The sequence below is a fragment of the Balearica regulorum genome, chromosome 3 (genome assembly GCF_011004875.1).
Source record: "Balearica regulorum gibbericeps isolate bBalReg1 chromosome 3, bBalReg1.pri, whole genome shotgun sequence".
Taxonomy (NCBI): domain Eukaryota; kingdom Metazoa; phylum Chordata; class Aves; order Gruiformes; family Gruidae; genus Balearica; species Balearica regulorum.
The window spans coordinates 51669657-51691729 of NC_046186.1; the positions used below are offsets into that span (position 1 = coordinate 51669657).

General features: G+C 38.5%; 1 protein-coding gene and 1 long non-coding RNA gene across 2 annotated transcripts in view; one reads left to right on the top strand and one right to left on the bottom strand.

Moving 5' to 3' along the window:
- CDK19 (cyclin dependent kinase 19) overlaps positions 1-22073 on the bottom strand; it is a 128597-nt gene that overhangs the window by 59221 nt on the left and 47303 nt on the right. Inside the window, exons 3-4 of the mRNA XM_075747922.1 lie at positions 19793-19903; positions 7365-7505 (exon numbers count right to left, since the gene is read on the bottom strand). Coding sequence (XP_075604037.1) covers positions 7365-7505; positions 19793-19903 — 252 coding nt within the window. The remainder of the gene's footprint in view (positions 1-7364; positions 7506-19792; positions 19904-22073) is intronic.
- The window catches only part of LOC142600977 (uncharacterized), a 523379-nt gene continuing 509000 nt past the window's right edge, over positions 7695-22073 (top strand). Inside the window, exon 1 of the long non-coding RNA XR_012834509.1 lies at positions 7695-7708. This is a non-coding gene — a long non-coding RNA (uncharacterized LOC142600977). The remainder of the gene's footprint in view (positions 7709-22073) is intronic.

The following is a 22073-nucleotide window of genomic DNA, read 5'->3' on the forward strand; positions in this document are numbered from 1 at the left end:
ACTATGAGAAAAAGACTTTTTTTTTTTTTTTAATTAATCCCTAAACTAAAAGTCAATCAGTCAACTAAAAATCTGAAAACTGTTGGAGCTTTATTGAATTTAATATAATTGAATTACTGAAAATGTACTAAAATGTTGGTATTCTATACAAATATCATGATGGATCATTTAAAATACTCATTCTGAATAAATTAATAATAGATTTTTTTTAAATCACAAATTAGCAGAGTTAGAGGATGAAACACTGATTAGTTCAATAATTTCTGAATAGGCTGTGCCTTTGAGGGAGACAGAAGTTGCCGATTCCCACAGAAAGTCATCTGTCTGGCCCCTTCAGTATGGGCTTTTCCTTTCTGCTTTACTTCTGACAGAAGAAAATCCACACTCTCCAGATGGCTACAGTTTCCAGACAACCCTGAGAGAGAACAACTACTGCATTGTCCGCTACACACTGCTCCCCAGGAGATGCGGGGCCAGAGCACCAGAGAAGATAGCTTGCCCTGAGTGCAATCATGGCCAGCCTGAGCCACGTGGGCATCTCTTGGCTCTGCTAAAGATTTACCCTTGGAAAGGTACCGAGTTTACTGTTACTGCAGCAACTGGATATACAGGGGACCTGTGAAGAAGCCCGAATCGGGAGCTCACATCTGATCATTCTAAAGGATGTCTATAGACACTCACTATATAAACAGACATACGGAGTCAAAATTATATCCAAACATCAGCTGTCTGCTGTGTCCTTCCACCAAAAATGCCCAGATTAGCACTCCATAAATTCTGCAGGTGGCAGAAGTACATGGACACTCCATAATCCACTCCGGAAAGAAACACAAACTGATTAGCTTAAGCACTCAATGAAAATAGCTTCTGCTAATACAGACGACATAGTGAAGCAAACTACAAAACATTCACATGATCTTCTCCTGCTTTAAGAGATAAGGGGATGGTAATACAAAAGCTAGAGATGGGAAGCCAGTGGCAAAGTCTTTGCCACAGTTGGATTCTTCCTCCCCTCTTAGTGAAATTAGAGTGAGAAGGTCGATTCGGAGAGAAAGGGTTACACTGAGAAAACCACAGCAGACATGGAAGCATCACCAGCTTAGCCCACTCAGTAGCTGAAGTGTAAGGGAAAGGCCAGCTCAGGTAAGATTTGGGCCTGACTGGAACGATGAGGTGGGACATCACAAAAATCCTTAGAAAAGCAAGTTTTGGCTACCAGGGAGAAAAAGTGATCCACGGTGTTGCAGGGCACGTACACAGAAATGGCTAAAAGACAGAACTACAGGAAGACTTTTGTTGGCGGCTCTTGCTCTCTCCATTAGCTGTGTCTTCTGAAAAAAACAACAACAACAACAACAACAGACTCTATCTTTGCTTCAGTTTCCCACTGAGCTTCCTTCCTTCTACTTTTCTTCCCCATCTTCTACTTCTATCCAGTATCACTTAGAAATATAAGCCACAAACTCAGTTATTCTGTTGTTGTGTCTATCAGCTTCAAAACTCTAAAGTGTCTGCTGTCTTTTTAAGTAACAAAAACTATCCTTAAGTTTTCACTGCAACCACTTTTCTTCACTGAATGCCACCATGAGATCTGTCCTGCAGTATATAAGGATCCTACATCCAGAATTTGCTTCAGGATGTAGTCACTCAGTTGCAGAAGTTTGCCACTATACCACTCATTCTCTTCCACTGCAGAAGCAGGAAAAGTACCCTTTCCTTGCAGCTGCTGTACACATTTGCTTTAAATGCCAAAGAAGGTGTATTTATACCGACATCGTAGACCGTAAACTGGAGGACCTGAGAAACAGGTTCGCTCTGCTTTCTGCCACTGGCAAAAATATTATTTCAAACAACTGTAACTAGATTCTTCAAAAAAACACAACTCAAACCACCGAATCTGAGATTTCTTATGTTGAGAAATTTGAGGTGCTTATTTTATTCTTACTAGCCAAAAGCTAGTCACCAATGAATTTACAGGTACCAAAATGGTTAAGGAGGAGGAAGATTACAGATCATATACTTAACACTGCCAGCAGAATAAGACAACATCACTGAAAATGGAAGTCTACCTTTCCCTTACATCCCATCCTTGTCCACTCGGCTCCCACACATACATCCATCTTGCCCGTATATCCACCCTATATAAGCATTTGTGTAATTGCATACTGAACCAGATGAGGGAATGAACCTGCATACAGATCAACCTTCGTGAGTCTAATTTTAACTCATGTTAGTTTGCCAATCCCCAGCTCGGAGGAAGAGGAGCAGAGATGAGTAGAGGCAGGAGGTCCTCCTCCTGCATCAACAGCAAGTTATTCATCCAAACCTGCCTAGGGAACCACCTCATCTAGAGTCTACCCTCTGTCTCACACTTGAGACACCTAAATCGTTTTCTAAACAGGACAACACAGATCAATTAGAGTGAACAGGAAATATTTTTTTTCTTCTCAATCTCTGCAACTTAAGACTCATGGACACATTTTGTTCCATCAGAACATGTTAACTCCGCCCCTCTCTATGTAAATCAAAATTGTGAGTTCAAAAGTGTGTCAAACATGGAATATTTTCATTGTTGTTCCATCTAAAAGAATTTTGCTATAAGCTAATCTCTTTAATTTGTAAAATAACACACACCAACTGAAACATTCTAGAGCTGTAAAGGGACAATACAAGAAAAACTGAGAAATTCTTCAGACGAGTTATCATAAAAACACTTTAACTTTGTAAAATGAGCCATGTTCTTAGTTTATATGACTATTGCAATGAGCAAGTTTCTGATTTCAGAATGCTGAAAGCAACCACTTAAGACAATCTTAGGGAGAAGGGAGGAAGGGGGGAAATAATCCACATTTCTTTGGTGAGTTCGATTTCCAACATTGTTTTTTTAACCAGTAGTTTTAATAACATTAAGCAGTATTCTAAAGAAATGCTCAAGGACGTAAGTGGAATCTTAAATGAATTCCTCAATATGGTTTCTGTGCACTTAAAACATCACATAGATAATACCTGCCTCCAGGAAAATGCATCCTATTACAAATAGAAACTGCTTTTATCAAGTTCTAAAGGAAATGGTCTCTGCCTGCTTTTGTCCTTAAGCAACTAGCATCAACTACAGAAGGGTTATTAGCACAAGAAAAAGTGCCAAAATCCATGAATGCTCACTGTGAACAGTGTATGGAAGATCTCCATTTTCAGCTGTCTCTGCAAAGTAAGGCCTTTGCTGAACAGTCCTGTAGAGTCTAAAGAATTCACGTTTGGGGAGGAGGGGACAAAGATATCATAACATCCCGAAATACCGTACTCTCCATGATGCATCTTCTAACTTATTATTGACTTAAGGTACAGAGCACAATTTTAGATCTCATTCAAGTGGACAGTCCACAGCGTATACAGAGCACTTTAAAAAATAAAAGTGTAGTACCAAAAGGATCTTTAATATCTATCTATATTAACCTCTTGTTCACAATGAAATGCCCCAGCAGCTAGCAGAACCAGCAAAGCCTCCCTCCTCTCATGTGTGGCTTTCAGGAATGCTGCTATGTTGAAAAAGTAAAATTATCGTTGCCCAACAACATGCAATCCAACAACAAAATCCCACTCCGAATGGCTTGATAGGAGAACAGATGTATGGATTTTTATAGATTTAAATCAACTCCAAGATATAAAAGCTGATACAACGCTATTCAAAGAAATCAAAACTCTAATGCTCCTGTCCCATATTCTGTACCAGTTTGAATCTTGCCATAAAGAAAGTTACTGCTGAATATTTTTTAACTGGCAGAAATTAACATCTTAGTCAAAAAACCCAACCTATACCTAAAAAAGCCACTTAGCATCTTTCAGCCACCTTCAGGATAAGAAAGCCAGAAACAAAATAACCACAATATTAAAAGAAATTAAGATACACACTACAAAAAAAAATTATTTTCTAGAATACTACTTTCTAGAAGTATGAGTGTGAGCATATTTGGTGTTGTAATTTGCCTCAGTTTGGGCACTTTGCTAAATTTGAACTCGTGTTGCAAGAGTTTAAGCTGACGTAAGTCTTACATCAGAAGAGATTCACGGTAAACATGAAAGTTATACTACTTTAGAACCACAGTTGAATTTAATCTTTTAAAAACACTTGCGCTTTCATCTAAGAATTACAAAGGTGCATTTAAACAACAAAATGATCTGCTCTAATGGCAGATGATGCTAGAATGATCTGTTGAGCTTTCTGCCACCACCTCCAGCCTCATACTTCTGCGCCAGCTCCTGCACACCCATAGGCTCCCAGTGAGATCCCTCAGGGAGCTAATCCAGCAGAAAACAAGCTCTGCAGGAGAAGAGTGAATATTTCCTGCAGGTTTAAGTCCCTGAATGAGCTCACTGTGACTCAGGTGAGCATCACCTGCCAGGCCATTAAAATGGGTGGCAATGCCTAGTGGTAGCGGAGGGGAACGAGACTGTCTCCTTGTGGTAGAAACTATCCTTCAGGTCAGCCCAAGGACAGGACGTGTATTGCGAGTCTGCAAGTTCACATTGCTCACCGGTTTTCTTACTCTGTCATGCTTTTGCTGGCTACTGCTGATCTTAAAAAATAACCTAAGAGTAACAATTTTAAGGTATCTAAAAATATGGATCTATTGAGAACCAGAGTTTTTTAAAAAGCACGTACAGTATTCTAACTTCTTTAAAAACTCTTTGATGTAAGGCAGTACCAAATTAAGATTTAAACAATGTTCTTTGCATACCTCCACGCAAGTACTCTCGCAAATAACTAACCTCCCATGTTTCTGTTTTTTCATTGTAACATTTGTTAAGTCAATTCTAAAGGTCATTTCCATGGCTCGGGAGAATTTGACTAATATTATGATAAATATTCTTGAAGAATCTGATTTATTTTTTTTTAGAGGCAATGAAATAAGCATAACATGACTTTTATGGATGTTACCATCTTTGGTCTGCATCCAAATGCATGCTAAAAATAGTAAGAACAGAGTTATATTAAGCCAGGAAAGTACAAGGTGTCTCAACGCAAAATTTGGTTTACATAAAATAGAAAAATATTTTTCCAGCGGATGTAAATTAAAACAGCTAAGAGAAAAACACCAGACAAACTGCTCCCCATATTAAAATGACACTGAAGAATTAGTATTCACATATCATGCAAGAAACTGATCCCAGTAAGACCGTGCCTGAGGTACCATTCTTAGAAGCAAAAATCACAGCTATGAATAAAAATTAGAGACATTTAAAATTTTTGGTTAACTGAGAATTTAAATTGATTACTAAATGACATTAAGTCCTAATTTCAAGAGCAGACAGGACACATCCAGAATAACATCAGTTTTTTCTTACTGTGTTCAAGATACAAAATAACTATTTGAAAAGCCTGAATTCTTCAGAAATCTGTAATAATTTTTTAAAAAGCAAAATATTCTGAATACACCTTTAAATCACCAGAGTACCAAAGCAATTTTTTTAATGGTTTCCTTTCTCTCACTGAGGTACCCCAGAATCCATTAGCCTAAATTTATTCCCATACCAGAAACACATTAAGATGTCACAAATTTCTGTTCTTCTCCCTTCTCAATTATGCCAACATCAGTCAAGCACTGTCATTCCAGAGCCATGAAAAATAGTCATCTTTTTTGTAATAGCAACAAATCACCTCCCAAAGTTTCAAGAGAAAAGACAGAGCCATCAGGTACCAGCTTTGCTGCAACTCATCAACAACAGATAAGACCTGTGAAGTAGCAGCATTAGTCACACAAAACACCTGGTGCTGCAGGCTGGAAATAGCAACACCAGCAAAAAAATTCTCCAGGGTATTTGTTATTATTATCCTAGATACCATCTTGTATTTCCTACCATGATTTCAAGTTCATGTATGGCATTTGAGAGGAGATGTATTTAATAGTTCCATGAACACATACGCTTCCCTTAAACATAGCTGAATATAGACTTTTCAGGTGTTCCTTCTCAAGCTGCATCTAATTACAGCTCAGCACTCTGCCAAAGCAACAGCTGTCTCCTTAGGAAACTAATAATTGTAGCATGAAAATCAGGGTTGTATTTGCTTCCTGCTTTTGCTCATAGTTACTATTCCAAAGGCGAAAAAACATACTCCACACCCCCCCAAATATACTAACATCTGGAACTTAACAGAAAAGTTGACATTGAATACCAAGGAGTGAGGTTAAAAAAACCCAATCCATACCAAAACCTGAAACCTAACTTCTGGCCACCATTTAGGTGTTATGACAAAAATCAAATAAAATATATTTCAGAAGATGCCTGTGACTTCTTTTTCACGCCTCAGTTTATTCCTATATTTTAAGAAAACATTTTCTCTACATCCAAAAATTAGTCCAAGTCCCTATTTACCATTAAAGACTCCATAACAATCCATTTCTCACAAAACTTAATTAGTGATTAAGGCAACTATGAAAAATAACAAAATAAAAGCAGTGTCTTCTGGATTGGACTACATCTCCTACCATACCTACTACTGATGTTACAATGGCATAACTATTAGAACAGATTTGGTGTATTAACCATCATGTTATTTGCCTCATGCCACAAATTCTAGTTACAATGCAAGAAGCAGCAAGCGCTATACCCATATTAGTACTCTTCTTTTTGCAACCCCTGGTAGCTCTTCACTTAAGTATGAGGAGTAGTGGGAAACTTTAAGGAGAAAAGGGTAACTAAGACAAGGCAACTGGCTGCCCTTGTAATCTGCAGTCAACTTAAAGAGCCACTTCAGGTCATGAGAAATTTCAAGATGACAACTCTTTCATAGTTCTCTTCCCACGGTCAGAAAAAAATACCACATGGAAAAGAAATACTCCATGAAAAAACTACTCTTTCACTAGCTTTTATGGTAACTTGCACGTAAGCCAAACAATGTACAAGGGTATCAATCACTTTCGTACTGAGATGCCTTTTCAAAGTTGTGCACAGACTTACAAGAATGTTCAACCAACATATATCAGCTGGCTCATGTATTGTTTTCGGATATTGATATCTGCAATCCTTTTACCGGATATAGCATCATTGTCTGAGCTCAGATGACTCAGATAAAAACAATGTGAAAACATAGTTTGTTTTCATGTTTAAAGTCTCCATTGGTCTCCTGCAACAATAACAGGAAGAGCTGTACGGATCGATACGCAAGATTACTAATAGGGACTTCTCCTACACAACAACAGGCATGTGGAATTTACTTAGCCAGGTAATAGAATCATAGAATGGTTAGGGTTGGAAGGGACCTTAAAGATCATCTAGTTTCAACCCCCTGCTGCAGGCAGGGACACCCTCCACTAGACCATGTTGCCCAAAGCCTCAAATCAAAGCCTAATACATGCAACACTTACCAGATCTCTGTGAAGCACCCAGTTTGCATGGAGGTAATGGATTCCATCAAGGATCTGGTAGAGGAGGGATTTAACCATAGATCTTGGCAACTGCATGGGCTTTTTATTTGCTTTTGAGGCACGGTGAAACTTGATGATATGCTAGAAATAAAACAAGTAGAAACATGAAGCATGTTAGATAAGTAGAAAGGGTTTTTGTTGTGTTGGGTTTTTTAAACTATTAACACTAAATAATGGAATGAAATACAAAGTTTGTTGAACTTTGCAATTAAAAGTAATAGTGATGTGCTCATAATTTTCTGAAATTGCTTTTATTCTCTGAGTTGCTTTAAAAAAAAGCAGCTGTCAAGCTTTTGTTAATATCTAAAGATTGGCTACTTACCTGCAGTAAAGGGTCTTACACATTCTCCTCCCTCCCTCCTCCCTATTTGGGATCCTCTTATCCTCAGCTGCTAGAGCAGAATCTTCCCAACTGGCAGTATCTTACCAGAAAGAGGACCATACTCTATGCTTTCACACCTTCCCCCGTCCTCTCCAAAAACACCCAAGACAGAGTGTTTGCAACTACTTTACTGTCCCCCTCTAACTCAGAATCCCAGTAGAGAGAGATCAAATAAATATTTAAATAATTATTTAAATAAGGGGGGGGGGGGCGTGGAGAGCAACGACTCCAAAAACCCCATACCACAACATTAGGGTGAGATCATGTTCAAAAATCTAAAAATGGTTATATTCCCACTTCCAAGTTTTGGCTGCATACTTTATTGATGATGACAAGCTAGTGGCTCTTGGATTACAGAAGTCAGTCAGCCCACTACAGGACAAATACCACTTGAAAACACGGAATGCAGAAAGGGACCCCCATATTAGTCAGCTGAAGGAATGAAAAAAAGATCACGAAAAGATTGCTGAGACATCATGCAATATTCATAAACTAATTAATATTTATTTTAAGATCAATGTGGAGATGATGGGTTAGGTTTGGCTTCGCTATCCCGTACAAGAAATAAAGTGGAGTGAGGCCATTCTACCTTTTCAATCCTCAGACAAGGTGGGGCTATGCAAGGCACAAACCCAATCTTAACATATTGGCATTCAGCAAACAATTAAATCCATTCATTCAGATTAAAAAAAAAAAATCTCCTTTTTGAAGGCAATTCAAAGAAGCATCTCAAATAACAAAATAGTTTTCAATTATGTGCTTCTTGAAAGACAGAAATAATAAAGGCAGTTTGCATTTTTACTGAAAGCAATTCAAAATGCTAATCTGTAGAGTGACAAGACTACTAATTACCCAATTCTTTAAATAGGATTTGTCTCATTCAAGATCATCCCCCTCCCCAGGTTGAAGAGGGAGCCAATGGCTGTGCTTTCATTAGACCTCTGCTCCCTCCACCACCACCCCCCCGCCAAGTTTGTCACTACTGTTCCCAATGAAAATGGTAACGGGTTAATGTTTCCTCATGCTAAATGCTACCTCTGGCTGTCACCAGTACTTTAGCCAGGGTCAAACTGTGCTTAGCAAAGGTGTAGACAATATTGTTTAAAGAGAAATTTAAAAAAGAAAAAAAACCCAAATTAATCAGAATAAGAGCCTGCTTACTCCCTATCAACAGCAATGTTCCCAGTGAGCCTTCCACTGATACACGTACAACAGTGGTGGCTGTATATTAAAAAGTAGTATAGATCTACAGGATTATCAGTTTTTAATATACAAATAAGGATTAGTAAACAAACCAAGCTCTTAGTACCTGATCTTTTCATTGTGCAATCACTCTGAAAACTATAAGGGTAAGCCTTAAGGGATCACTTCCTCAGAAAATTTTTTTTCTTGTCATGTCACAAGAAGATTCTGTGCCCAAAGTTCAACTGGGAGTCCCTACCTTCCAGTACCGCCCAATGGTCACCAGATAATGACCTTCATGTGTAATTACAATATGATTAATAAAGCAGTAACAATACCATAAACCCTGAAATTAATAATTAAGACACAGTATGAAAAAATACAGGAGCAAAGGTCACAACACAGAGATCCATAAACCCAGCTCAGCCCTTTTTCAAGGTGCACGTAAACCCTAAAAGGGATTTCTATGCTCATTTACAAACTGACTAGTATCCACACGTAACATTATTCCTTACAATAAAGGAATATAGAAAATGAAACTGAAAAAGGGACTCATGGGACAGAATGGGACACTAACCATGGATGCATTGAGGAGGAACGCTCTGCCTCTGGCCCTACCACAGCCTCCCTGGTACCTCTTGAGGAAGGGAGCATGATGGCACTAGGCTGGTGCCCTCCAGCTTCTGTCCCTGCCCTCCCCTGTGGCTCCTCGGTTCCTTCCAACAGATTGGGAACCCTGCCAAAGGTTTTTGTCCTGTGAGAAACTAAAGGATGGAGCAGATGCTTAAAGCAATGTAAGAATCTGTTCAGGAACAAGATATTATTTTTTAATCAAGCAGCTACTAGTATGCCAGGGCCATCCACTAGATCGGCAAAGCAAGGCTTACACCAAGGTAGAGGAGGCGAAGGTTTCCTGCAGCAGCTCAAAGCGGAAGCATCCCTCTTTCTTCTTCTCCTCATTCCACAGGAATGCCTAGGTGAACTTTTGAGGTGAACTGCTGAGCTTTATGTACGCAGGTTACCTCTAAACCAGAGCTAGCACAACTAAATCAGTGCAACACTAAGCTAAGTTACCCAACTAGACCTGCCAGCTGAGGCTCACCACCACGCTTAACAAAGCTGGCTCACACTCCAGAAGACGGCAGAGCTTGCTCTTATCTGCCTCCGAAATACCACTTAGACACATTCTAAATCATCGTGCTCTGATGGTGGTTTGTCCCAGTCAGAAAGGCTAAGAAAGCACACTCCTTTCTTGAAGGAGCTGTTGAATTGCAGAACTGAATTAAAACTCATGGTTTTGCTTTAAGCAAGCAACATCACCATTAGATAAAAATCAATTTCCTACAAAAGCAAATAAAAATTGTTGCCAATTTACTCTACATAAGTTTATATCCATCCAATTGCAAACTTCACCCCATCACAGTTTAGAGAACTGAACAAATAGTAAACTAAAAACATACTGCAGGGCCAATAGTACAGGGAACTGAAAAGCTGAATTTGCCCCATGCCATTGGAATGAATCCGCAGTGCTTGTGACCAAGTCCTACTCTCAAGAGTTTTGTAAAACAAAGTAGGTCACCCAGTTTCTTGTATGGAACTAGCCATACAAAGAAAGACTAATATATATATATATAACTAGCACAAACCCACAATATTAATGGCACTGCCCATCTAAGAAACAGAAGGGCAAACAGGTGTCATTGCTGAACAGCATCTCTTCTACTAGACGCAGCAAGCCCAAGCTTTTTCTTATTTCTTTATATTTTCAGAAATATATGGCCCTACTACTGTTATGGAAAAATATTCTTCAAATTAAAACAAACAAAAACTCCAAAACATGTCCATCAAAACAAAATAAATGAAAGATCATACCATTTTGACAAAAGTTTTGGAAATCAGGCAGATCAGGTGTACAGAAAGCTCCAAAGCAAAGGATGCCATACCAGTGCAAATATGCTAAAGGAATGTTTTAACTTGAGCAATTCTGCTGACTTCTGCTATGGCAGGGAGATGTACTCTTTCCATGTCAAAACAGTTAAGATTTAATAGTTTAAAACCAAGACATCAGGTGTAGAATTGGGTGCAAGTGCCAGCACAGACTGGGATGTTCTTCATACATAACTGCACTATGCGAAGGAACAAAGCATTCTCTACCAGTTTCTTAGCTCCTGAGTAGTCACAAAGTGCAGCCTCAAGTACAGCATGTAACAGCCATAATCTTCTGCATAATGAAGGTATGGATAATTTATGGGAATTATAGGAATTGTAACCTACGTTTCCCAGATGACTGCTGTAACCACTAGGCTTCAAAATCACACTCTCCCTTTCTCTGATTCAATATATCTTTTTGCAGAACAGCACAGGATCGAGATTGTCCCGTGAGCTGGGAGTATAGACTTCAATCCTGACAGGTATGAAGGACATTCTACAGCTCTCCCTGGGAACCAGGTACTCTTAGACATTGCAGCTTCTAGCTTTCAGGTATGCTCAAGTTCTTTGCTGAATCTTACCCCTAAATGGATAGCCACTAAGAACAAGGCATGAGGATTTCTACAATTCTGTGATTGATTTCCACAATCCAGCCAAGTCAGATGGGCAAGTTTGTAGCAAGATGATGAGCAGGGTCAAATAGCATCAGCCAAAGCCCTGACAGAAATTCAACTGGCCAGGGTTGTTAAGGACAACAAGAAAAGCTTCTATAAGTATGTTAGCAATAAAAGGAGAACGAGGGAAAATATGGGTCCTCTCCGGAATGAAACGGGTGACCTGGTTACCCAGGATATGGAGAAGGCTGAGGTACTCAATGACTTCTTTGCCTCAGTCTTCACTGGAAAATGCTTGAGCCACACTGCCCAGGACACAGAAGGCAGGGAGTGGGAGAATGCAGAACCACGCACTGCAGGAGAAGATCAGGTTTGAGAATATCTGAGGAACCTGAAGGTGCACAAGGCCATGGGACCTGATGAGATGCATCCGCGGGTCTTAAGGGAACTGACAGACGAAGTGGCCAGGCCACTCGCCATCATATTTGAGAAGCCCTGGCAGTCTGGCGAAGTTCCCACCAACTAGAAAAGGGAGAACATAACCCTCATTTTTAAGAGGGAAAAAAAGGAAGACCCAGGGAACTACAGCCCGGTCAGCCTCACCTCCGTGCCTGGCAAGATTATGGAGCAGACCCTCCTGGAGACTATGCTCAGGCACATGGAAAATAAGGAGGTGACTGGGGACAGCCAACACGGCTTCACTAAGGGCAAATCGTGCCTGACAAACTTGGTGGCCTTCTGTGATGGGGTCACAGCATTGGTGGACAGGGGAAGAGTGACAGACATCATCTACCTGAACTTGTGCAAGGCGTTTGACACTGTCCCGCACGACATCCTTGTGTCTAAATTGGAGAGACATGGATTCGATGGATGGACCACACAGTGGATAAGGAATTGGCTGGATGGTCGCACTCAAAAGAGTTGTGGTCAACGGCTCAATGTCCAAGTGGAGAACAGTGACGAGTGGCATTCCTCAGGGGTCGGTCTGGGACCGGCACTGTTCAACATCTTTGTCGGAGACATGGACAGTGGGATCGAGTGCACCCTCAGCAAGTTTGCCGACAACACCAAGCTGTGTGGTGTGGTCGACACGCTGGAGGGAAGGGATGCCATCCAGAGGCACCTTGACAGGCTGGAGAGGTGGGCCTGTGCAAACTGCATGAAGTTCAACAAGGCCAAGTGCAAGGTCCTGCACGTGGGTCAGTGCACTCCCAAGCACAACTATAGGCTGGGCAAGGAATGGATTGAAAGCAGCCCCGAGGAGAAGGACTTGGGGGTATGGATTGATGGGAAGCTCAACATGAGCCGGCAGTGTGCGCTTGCAGCCCAGAAAGCCAACCGTGTCCTGGGCTGCATCAAGAGAGGTGTGACCAGCAGGCCAAGGGAGGTGATCCTGCTCCTCTACTCTGCTCTTGTGAGACCCCACCTGGAGTACTGCATCCAGCTCTGGGGGCCCCAGTACAGGAGAGACATGGAGCTGTTGGAGAGAGTCCAGAGAAGGGCCACAAAGCTGATCAGAGGGCTGGAGCACCTCTCCTATAAGGACAGGCTGAGAGAGTTCGGATTGTTCAGCCTGGAGAGAAGGCGGCTCTGGGAAGATCTAATTGTGGCCTTCCAGTACCTGAACGGGGCCTACAGGAAAGCTGGTGAGGGACTGTTTATCAGGGAGTGTAGTGACAGGGCAAGGGGTAATGGGTTTAAAATAAAAGAAGGTAGATTTAGATTAGATGTTAGAAAGAAATTCTTTACTGTTAGAGTGGTGAGGCCACTGGAACAGGTTGCCCAGAGAGGTTATGGAAACCCTGTCTCTGGAAGTGTTCAAGGCCAGGTTGGATGGGGCTTTGGGTAACGTAGTCTAGTGGAGGGTGTCCCTGCCCATGGCAGGGAGTTGGAACTAGATGATCTTTAAGGTCCCTTCCAACCCAAACCATTCTATGATTCTATGAGTCTATGATTCTCCCCATCTTTTTTCACTGTCACTCCCTAAAGCTAACTTAATTGCCCAATTGTTATAGAACACCCAGCCACAACTGGAAAATACCCAGCCACGTTCAGCAAAAGTTTAGGGAAGTCATAACTGTCAGTGTGCACTGTATCAGTTGCACACTACAGAATAGAAACCCATCCCCAACGTTAGCCAGCCACAATTTCATTTTAACAACTTCATCAGAATATTGTAGATGCAAGCTCTCCTTCTGATATATCCAAGAGACTTCAAAATGTTTGTCATAGAAGGTAAAGGAAACTCCAAGGAATACTGAATTCTGTTCAGCAAAAGTAGCCAAGTCTCTTTCCTCTTCCGTGCAACTGTATTTTCAGATTTCCAAATCTTAAAAACATGCTGCCACTGACTGGATTCCAAAAACATTGTGAGCCAATTAGGTATTCGCTTTTGAAAATGAACATAAAGTAAAGATATTTCTATTCCTTTTACATATTTTGTTTTAAATTTGAACAAGGCATCAACTTTGTGGCAGTGGCTTTAAGTCTGCATTCTAAATTAATTTAATACTTCATTGACCAAAATTAAAGTATAGATTTATTAACATTCTAGAAAAGTAATGAAGCTTCCAGAGGCTTGCTATAATTTGCTATTTGCAACCTCTAGAACTATTGGTTTTATTTACTAACTGCATATTCCCAATTTGGAACTTTAAAAAAAATGTAGTAAAATTGAGGGGAAAAACAGATGAACCAGCTTATTTCTGCAAGACCATTTGAGCTTTAGCAAAGCCAAGACCATATAAATGATGATAAAGAAGTGAAAGAATGATAATAAAGAAGTGAAAAGAGCTAAGCATTCCAAAAGAAAACACAGAGGTGGCTCATGAAACAGTATTCAGCCTAGTAGTTCATCTGCCTTCTATGCTACCTAATGTGTTGAAATTGGTTTGAATGTTGGCTGATGAGGAACTACGTACATTTTCTAAATTCTCCACCATAAACAAAGTAAACATAATGCATGACAATATAGAGCAAAACTCATTTAGTTTGTTCCATGAAAACCTCTACTATTTACCCAGCAGTTAAATGAGCATTCAAAAAGATTCTACTTTTAGCCTGCTTCCAAGGAAGTCAGACTGATGCAAGTATACTCTCTCTGTGTTTGTGTCACCCCATTCCCGATTCCAGGAATTGCTGCTCAGTATGACAGAAGTTAAAACAAATAAACAAGTCAGATCTGGAAAGTTTTCATGGAAGTAGAAGCCAGCTAAAGGAGAAGTTTTATGTATGTCTCACTACATGAAGTTACAGCATGAGCTCCCACCTCAACAGACATGAGATGATCCATAGACCTCAAGACAACCCCCTAGAACACCTGACTTCTTGAGTTCTTCTGCTAAGGCAATGCTTGTTTCAAAATTACATGCATCTCCACCAAATTGAAATGCAATCAGATCAAAGATGCCTCTCCCTGCTGAAGTAAATTATCTGTTTGCTCCCACACTTTAGTAAAAACCTGTCTTTTCTGAGTTTTATGTGATTAAACAAATGTGCAAGTTTATTGCACAAATCATTATGCAACACCCTCAGAATTTCATTTAGCATCTAAGAACATTATTCAAAATGTTGTTAGCCAAAATTAAGTGTATTTATTTGTACATTGAGAATGTCAGCTAGTGTCATGAAATTCACATGTAGCAAGATTATTCTCTCCTTTCTATTACTTGATGATTATTTTTAGGTACACACGACTATGGTTATAAACTCTATCCCACATTTTAAAAAAGCAGAATATATACATAACAAGTATTTCATATAATACAAAGCCAGTCCATCTATACATTTTTATTATTATCAAAGATAGTTTAAAGATTAATTTTACTCCAAGTTTCTCAGTGGTATTTGCTGCTAAGCAGTTAGTTCTTAGAGATCACTGAAATCTAATAACAGAGAAACATTCAACCACACCTAAAAAATACCCAGATCATTGTTTAACTCGTCTTAGATAGTGAATGTATCATCACATTCAATATTATCAAATCATATTTAATAATTTATTTAATGGCCCATTAAGAACCAACAATGTTTTTATGGCTATAAAACACATTCAACACATTTTATTGTGATCAAAGTGTCACTGTTCCAGAATGAGATAAATCAGAAACTACTTAATTTTTTTTTTAAAAGTTACAACATAGATTTCCAGAATAGGTGATTTTATAGCTTTTAAGTTACACTTAGAATTAACTCTGTACCATAGCTACAGAAGTAGACACCCTATTAATTCAGAACATAAAGTTACAAAAAATGTTCCTTAGAATCAAAAATCCTATTTAAAAATATAGAGACTGTACAATTGAAGACAGCTTATCTGCAGTACTAAAACCAAATATGTGTGCTTTAGAAAACATTTCCAATATTAAAAAGCTGATGCTGTAAAAGTATAGGAGACTAGCTAGGAACAAAAGAAAAGCTGTTAAGTACTGCAGCCTCTCCAACAGCTAAAAGGAACCACACTGACAACAAATAGAATTCACCTCCAGAGCAGATCTCTTAATTCAAACTTTAAGGAAACTCCCATTAAGTAAACACCATGCATTTAATGTATTTAATATAAATTAGAATAATGTCCTAAAATGCATGAGCTTTACATACGAAGTTCTGGACAGCAATATACAACTTAAAACTAAGGCAAAATAAGAACATACATGACAGGTGAATAGAAAAATAAGTTATTCCTTAGTGATAAAACAGAAAAAACTCATGCATTTAAAACAACTTTTTTTTTTAAATGGCAATAAAGAACACAGCAGAAAAATACACATATCAGTTGAACGAATTACACTTTCCTGGAAAGATTTCATCCATGCATAGTTTGTAAGACTATAAAATTCTAACTGTGTACTGGAAAAGGTAACATTTTTAAAAATAGCATCATTTCCACTCACAGACTTCAGATTAACTCAGCTAGTGTTCACTGAGTTACATTTTTCTTATCTCAATATAAATTAATCAAGGCAGAAAAACTGGATACAATTTGGATTAAAAGCATCCAAGACCTTATGAGTAGACATTGAAAAAGGCACGTCCCTCACAAGAGAAGGAATAGGAGATGGTTGGTTCTGTGGCTATGAACATCTGAAGCTGAAAGTTTCAGCCATTTGGAATACAAAGGTGTGAGATTGAAGCAGTTTACCAGGAATTAAAAAAGGATGTGGCCTATAACGTACGAGATATTCAATGGCATCTGAGGACATAATGCATTTTTAACCTTGTGTCAGATGCTCCTTTTACACTGAGGTACAAGCTAAGGAATTTTGCCTTTACTTCATAGCATGAGCATATATAAGCAGTGATGACAGTGTAGACAATACACTATAAATTAACATGTCTCACATCCAACAGCCTACAAAGTTTACCAGTTGACAGAGAGTAATAGCCAAGAAAAATCATACAGAAATAATTTGTGGTTTACACTAAGAATGTTGGTGATTAAAGCAAACAAGAGTTATAAATCAATTGGTCAAAAGAATTCCTATATTCTTAGACGTTCTTTATTGTAATGTCATGAATGGCTTGGCATTGTTTTGTATAATGTAACTTGAGAGGTGATGAAGGAAAAATCTTTGATTGGCTTAGTTATGAAATGGTGAATATGTTTGTAGGCCAGGACAACATAAAAAGTCTTCACCGATACCTGTCAAAAGTAGTTCAAATTAGCATAGCTTTCATCATCCCTTGGTAATGGTATTAACAGAAGTTATAGCAAATTATAAAGTATGCTGCTATCTATACTCAAATTTCAGATTTGAGCAGCCTAATCCTTGGGAGTTAAATGCAAAATGAAAAACAATGTTCTTGCTCACCATAAAGGAACTTTTTAATAAGCTTAATTGGCACCATCACTTTTCCTCATTAGAATGGGACAGTTTTTTTCAGTCTTACAAAATGAACAGAAGATAGCATCTAATATAGTTTATTAATCTCTTGCCAAATGTTTCCAGTACAGAAGCCGAAAATGTAATGATTTTAATTAATCTGATGTTTGTAAGTGATGAGCATTTACCCTTCTCATTGAAGCCAACAGGAGTTACTAAAGCTGGGCAGTTTTGAACAGAAGAATGACACCAATACCTACAGATGAATTTTGGTATGTAACTCTAAGCTACCTACATTTGAAACCGTTGGTCTCTGGGAATCTACATCTCTCTAGTGACAACACATCTACAATTCCAAAACTTAAATCCTTCTAAACCAATACCCGCAATGAATAGACTTATTCTGGTTTTATGTAGTGCTGGGGGAGCACATGGTGCTAAGCAATAACAAAATGTGCCAGTCCCCTGCTACGATTTCTACCCCAAAGAGCTGAAAGGGCACAAGCTGTAAAGCACAGAAAATGCAAAACACAACACAACACAGACAGAATGACAAGTGGTTGTTATTACTGAAATGCGTTACAAAATAAGTGGATTTTCAGGAGGTTTTTGAAGGAGGATAGTGAAGGATCTTTACGTACGTTAATTGGGAGGCTGTTCCATGTGTAGGAGGCAGCGTGGAAAAAGACACAAAGTTGGGAGTGAGCAAAAGAGACAAAAGGGGAATTAAGAGCGATGCTTGGGAAGTGCTGACGGTAAAGGAAATGAGGACCAAGGTTAAGCCAGAACGAAGAGTGCCTTGAACATGGCTAACTTTATGCAAGGGAGGAAAAAGAATTCCTGACAAAGGCTTAAGAAGCAAGGAAACACAGGCAATTATACAGGAAAGGAGAAATGATTTGTGTAGCATGTCCCGCAGGAAAAAAAAAAAAAAAAAAAAAAGAAAGAAAAAGACAAAAAAAAGAGTTAGGAAGTGGGAGACCAGTTCACATCAAATAACTAGGGTAACAAACATTTCAGTCTCAAGTAATAGAAAATAATTAACTTCACTGAGATTATGACCAATACCCAGTCAGATGTGGTAAGTGGTAAGAACATTAGACTGCAGTGATTCTTTATCTAAAGCTATTAAATCATGTGAAAAAATCACCATGTCGTGTACAAAACACGTGCCCAAAATAAATTCAAATGGAAAAGTTTAGAAAAAAGGTGCTTTAAACATGCCATTCAACGTAGCAGTAAGATGTGTTCATTGTGGTTGTTCTATAAAATGAGTAAACTCAATCAAAGCACAAATAAATTCTGTCCATAGAGGATTTTAGCCGCTGCATTCCTATTCATCATCACTGTCACCAGTTGTGAGAAATACACAAACTCTCAGTGTACACTGAACTTTGATGGAAAAAAACCTTTTAAAATACAAAGGTGCTAGCCCATGCCAGAAATCAAATTAAATATTTTTTAAGCCTATGAAGGGGAATGAAATATTATGACTTTACTTATTCTGAGCCAGAAGTATCATTTTGCATGGTCTAAGTTTACTTTCCTTCCAGATTACAATTTGTGTTATTTACAAGTAAATATTCATTAGCTCAAGAGCTAAGTACAAAAAAATTGAGCAATTTTCAGTAACATTACTAACAGCAACTTCTGTATTACTGAAGCCTTCAAAAATAATATTGGAATTAATATTAACACTTCCTCTCCTTGCCAGTATTTTCAAAGGAATTATAAACCTATTGATTACTCTTGATATCTTTTGGGTTTAAACACAAATCCAGGTCCAAGCAACTCACATCTTATTAGGTGTGGAGCTTGAATATTTGTATCTGAGTTCAACTCACGATGGCATTGATGTTGACCTCTACAACAGATTACATCAAATCATACCATATTTTGCTGGAAACTTAAAAACAGACATCTAAGTCTCTGCTCTTCTTCCATGTAGTGATAGTCCATCAGCAGGCCCAATTAGCAGTACTTACTTTTTTAAATTTTCTTTCCCCTCATACTGTCACAAATTCACTGTTTAGAATTAGACGATTGAATGTTGATCACTTCCACTATATCTCAGTGAGAGGACTTAGTAAAGCAGTCCATCTCTTTTTGGGTGTGTGTGCGTGTACGTGCACACACTGCAGGAAAAATATTAAATACATTTCCAAACTATTTCAGAAGGCCTCAATTTAGGAATGCTTTCTTTAACTCCAATTAAAGCTTGTAGGAAAATTCTTTCGAGCTTCAAAATTAAATCTGACTTTAAAAAATTCTACATAGCCTTTTGCAGGTTTTAAAGTGTACAAAGAACAAGATGTCAGATCCTTAATTACAGCGCAAGAAATGTATGCATCTCTGCACTATACGAATGTACGCCACACAGTTCAGTTTGAACAAGCTCACATTACGCTACCTCGAACACTCAGGGAAATCTGTACTTACCCACAAATCATGTTCAGCATAATCAAACAGCAGCCAAACCTTTCTGTCACTGTGAGACAGGAAAACCTTCTGCAATGCAATCACATTAGGGTGCTTCAACTCTCGTAAAAGCTGCAGAGAAACAGAGAAGGTCTTGTTACTTCTGTGCTTGTTAAGAAAAGCAAACACAACAAAAACAACCCAGCACAAATAGCAAACAAGTAATTCTAAAACAGGCCCTAGAAGAAAAAAATGCCACAGATTCAGCACATTATCTTCACAACGTCAAAATCAGGATACCCACAGCCCCCGAGGCATGGGTTGCTGTTCTGCAAGTGCAGCTGCCCATCGCTAGCTACCTGTCTCTCTGTCCCACACCCAGCTGCCCATCCTACCTACACATCCCACTTGCCCTCAGCTTCAATCTTAGAGCATGTTATTACACACAAACATCACTGTTCTCAAAGGTGAACATGGGAATTCAAGCATACCAGAATGAAGCTTGTGCAGCTAGTCCAATTCTTTGTGTGGACACCACAGTTCTTGATCTTGATAATTACTGTATTACCAATAATTTTCTTTTGCATTGGATCCCTGCCTCACTTGCCTGGAAGCTTACAGCATTGTTCTTCTCAGAATATAAGAGTTTTTTCAGAGAAGAGGTTACCAAAACCCTTTTCCTAATGGTTGTTTCAACTACTGTTCTGTAATCCAGAAATAAACCCAAGCTTATTTACTGCTTGCCAGGAAAAAAACCTAGGTCTTGTGACTAATTAGCACGTTAAAGCAGGAACCGCTGCTGAAGTCACCCTTCTGCCAGATTGAATCAGTCCTCAGGAGGAGCTGGGAAGCAGTACTCCCAAAAATATAATTTCTTTCACCCTCCATACTGCAGTCACAAGAATGATTGATCACTTGTGTTTTATCTGAAAATTGCTTGCATCTGCAGCACTAGTATATAAATTGCCCAGAATCAATTTATAATGGCAAAACACTAAATGGAGCAGGTTCCAAGGCATATTTGAGAGAAATGAATCTTCCCTTTTTTCACCTTACAGAAAAAGACTCAAGACGTTTATTTTAGGGGAAAAAAATAAGGATAAAGGATTAATTTTAAATTATATTATCCTTTGGCTATACAGATATCCGTCAAGACAAGAAATCTTCTAAAGACTATTACAATTGCTTAAATCTATTCCACTTTTTCAGAAAATGAAATAATTTAAATGCTTTTTCTACCATGCAGGAAATGTTTTCTTTTTGTTTCTTCCTCTCCCTAACACCAAGCATTTCTAGCTGTAAAAGAAATTCCACTCTAATGAATCAATCAATAGTCATGCTCAGGTATCACTTACAAAATACAGTAAAAATAATTTTGTCATTTAGCAAATAGTAACAATTTGCAGAATTATAAACTAACAAACCCCTAGAGATTAAAATTATCTCTCTTCAACATGCTTCAAGAGATGTTGTATACTTTATTATTAGTAATATTAAAAACAATTTTCCAATAGGGATTTCATGCAATGCTTCTGCCCTTTTTCTTTTATTTTTTAATAAAGAGTTATTTTCATTTTAGGACAATTTTTAAACTAGGGAGAGAAGAAACCACACAGGCACATCATTTTTTTTTAATGCTATTAGATTTTTCTTAAAGACACTGTTGGCAGCAATAGCAATATTAAATAATTCCAACCTGTTTGGTTTTGCTGTTAGTTTGGGTGGGTTTTGTTTTGGTTTTTTTCAGGCTGAAATAAAGCATTCTCTCAAAATATGTAAAACTTTGCCGTAAGAAGCAGTCAAAGAGAATATAGTTCCGTATCAAATGCTAGCATATAATAAAGAAGTTAACAGAAATATTATGTAGAGCATAAGAGTAGAAAGAATGCTTGAAGTGTTGTGCATTAACTGGGAGGTGTTATATGAAAACAAGACTGTATATTCTGCAGCTCTCATTCCAGTCCACCCAGAGAAATGTATGTAGCAGTGGTCATCACCTATCAGAACAGTATGATTAATAACTAAAGCCTGAAACCCCTCCTTTTCATGCAAGTCATGAAAAAGGATACTTTCATATTAAAGAAAATGGTAAATTTCTTATCCAAAACAACAATGCCATACACACATTTACAATGAGTTATTTCTAACACATTGTTCTCACGTTGTGATTCAACTCAGATGACACGACAAGCATCCTTATCCAAACCCAGCATTTTTCACGTGACAAAAATCAAACTGTTACTGGTATGATCTTAAACACTGATTTTTTGTAAAAAACATGAGAACATGAGGAAGAAATCAT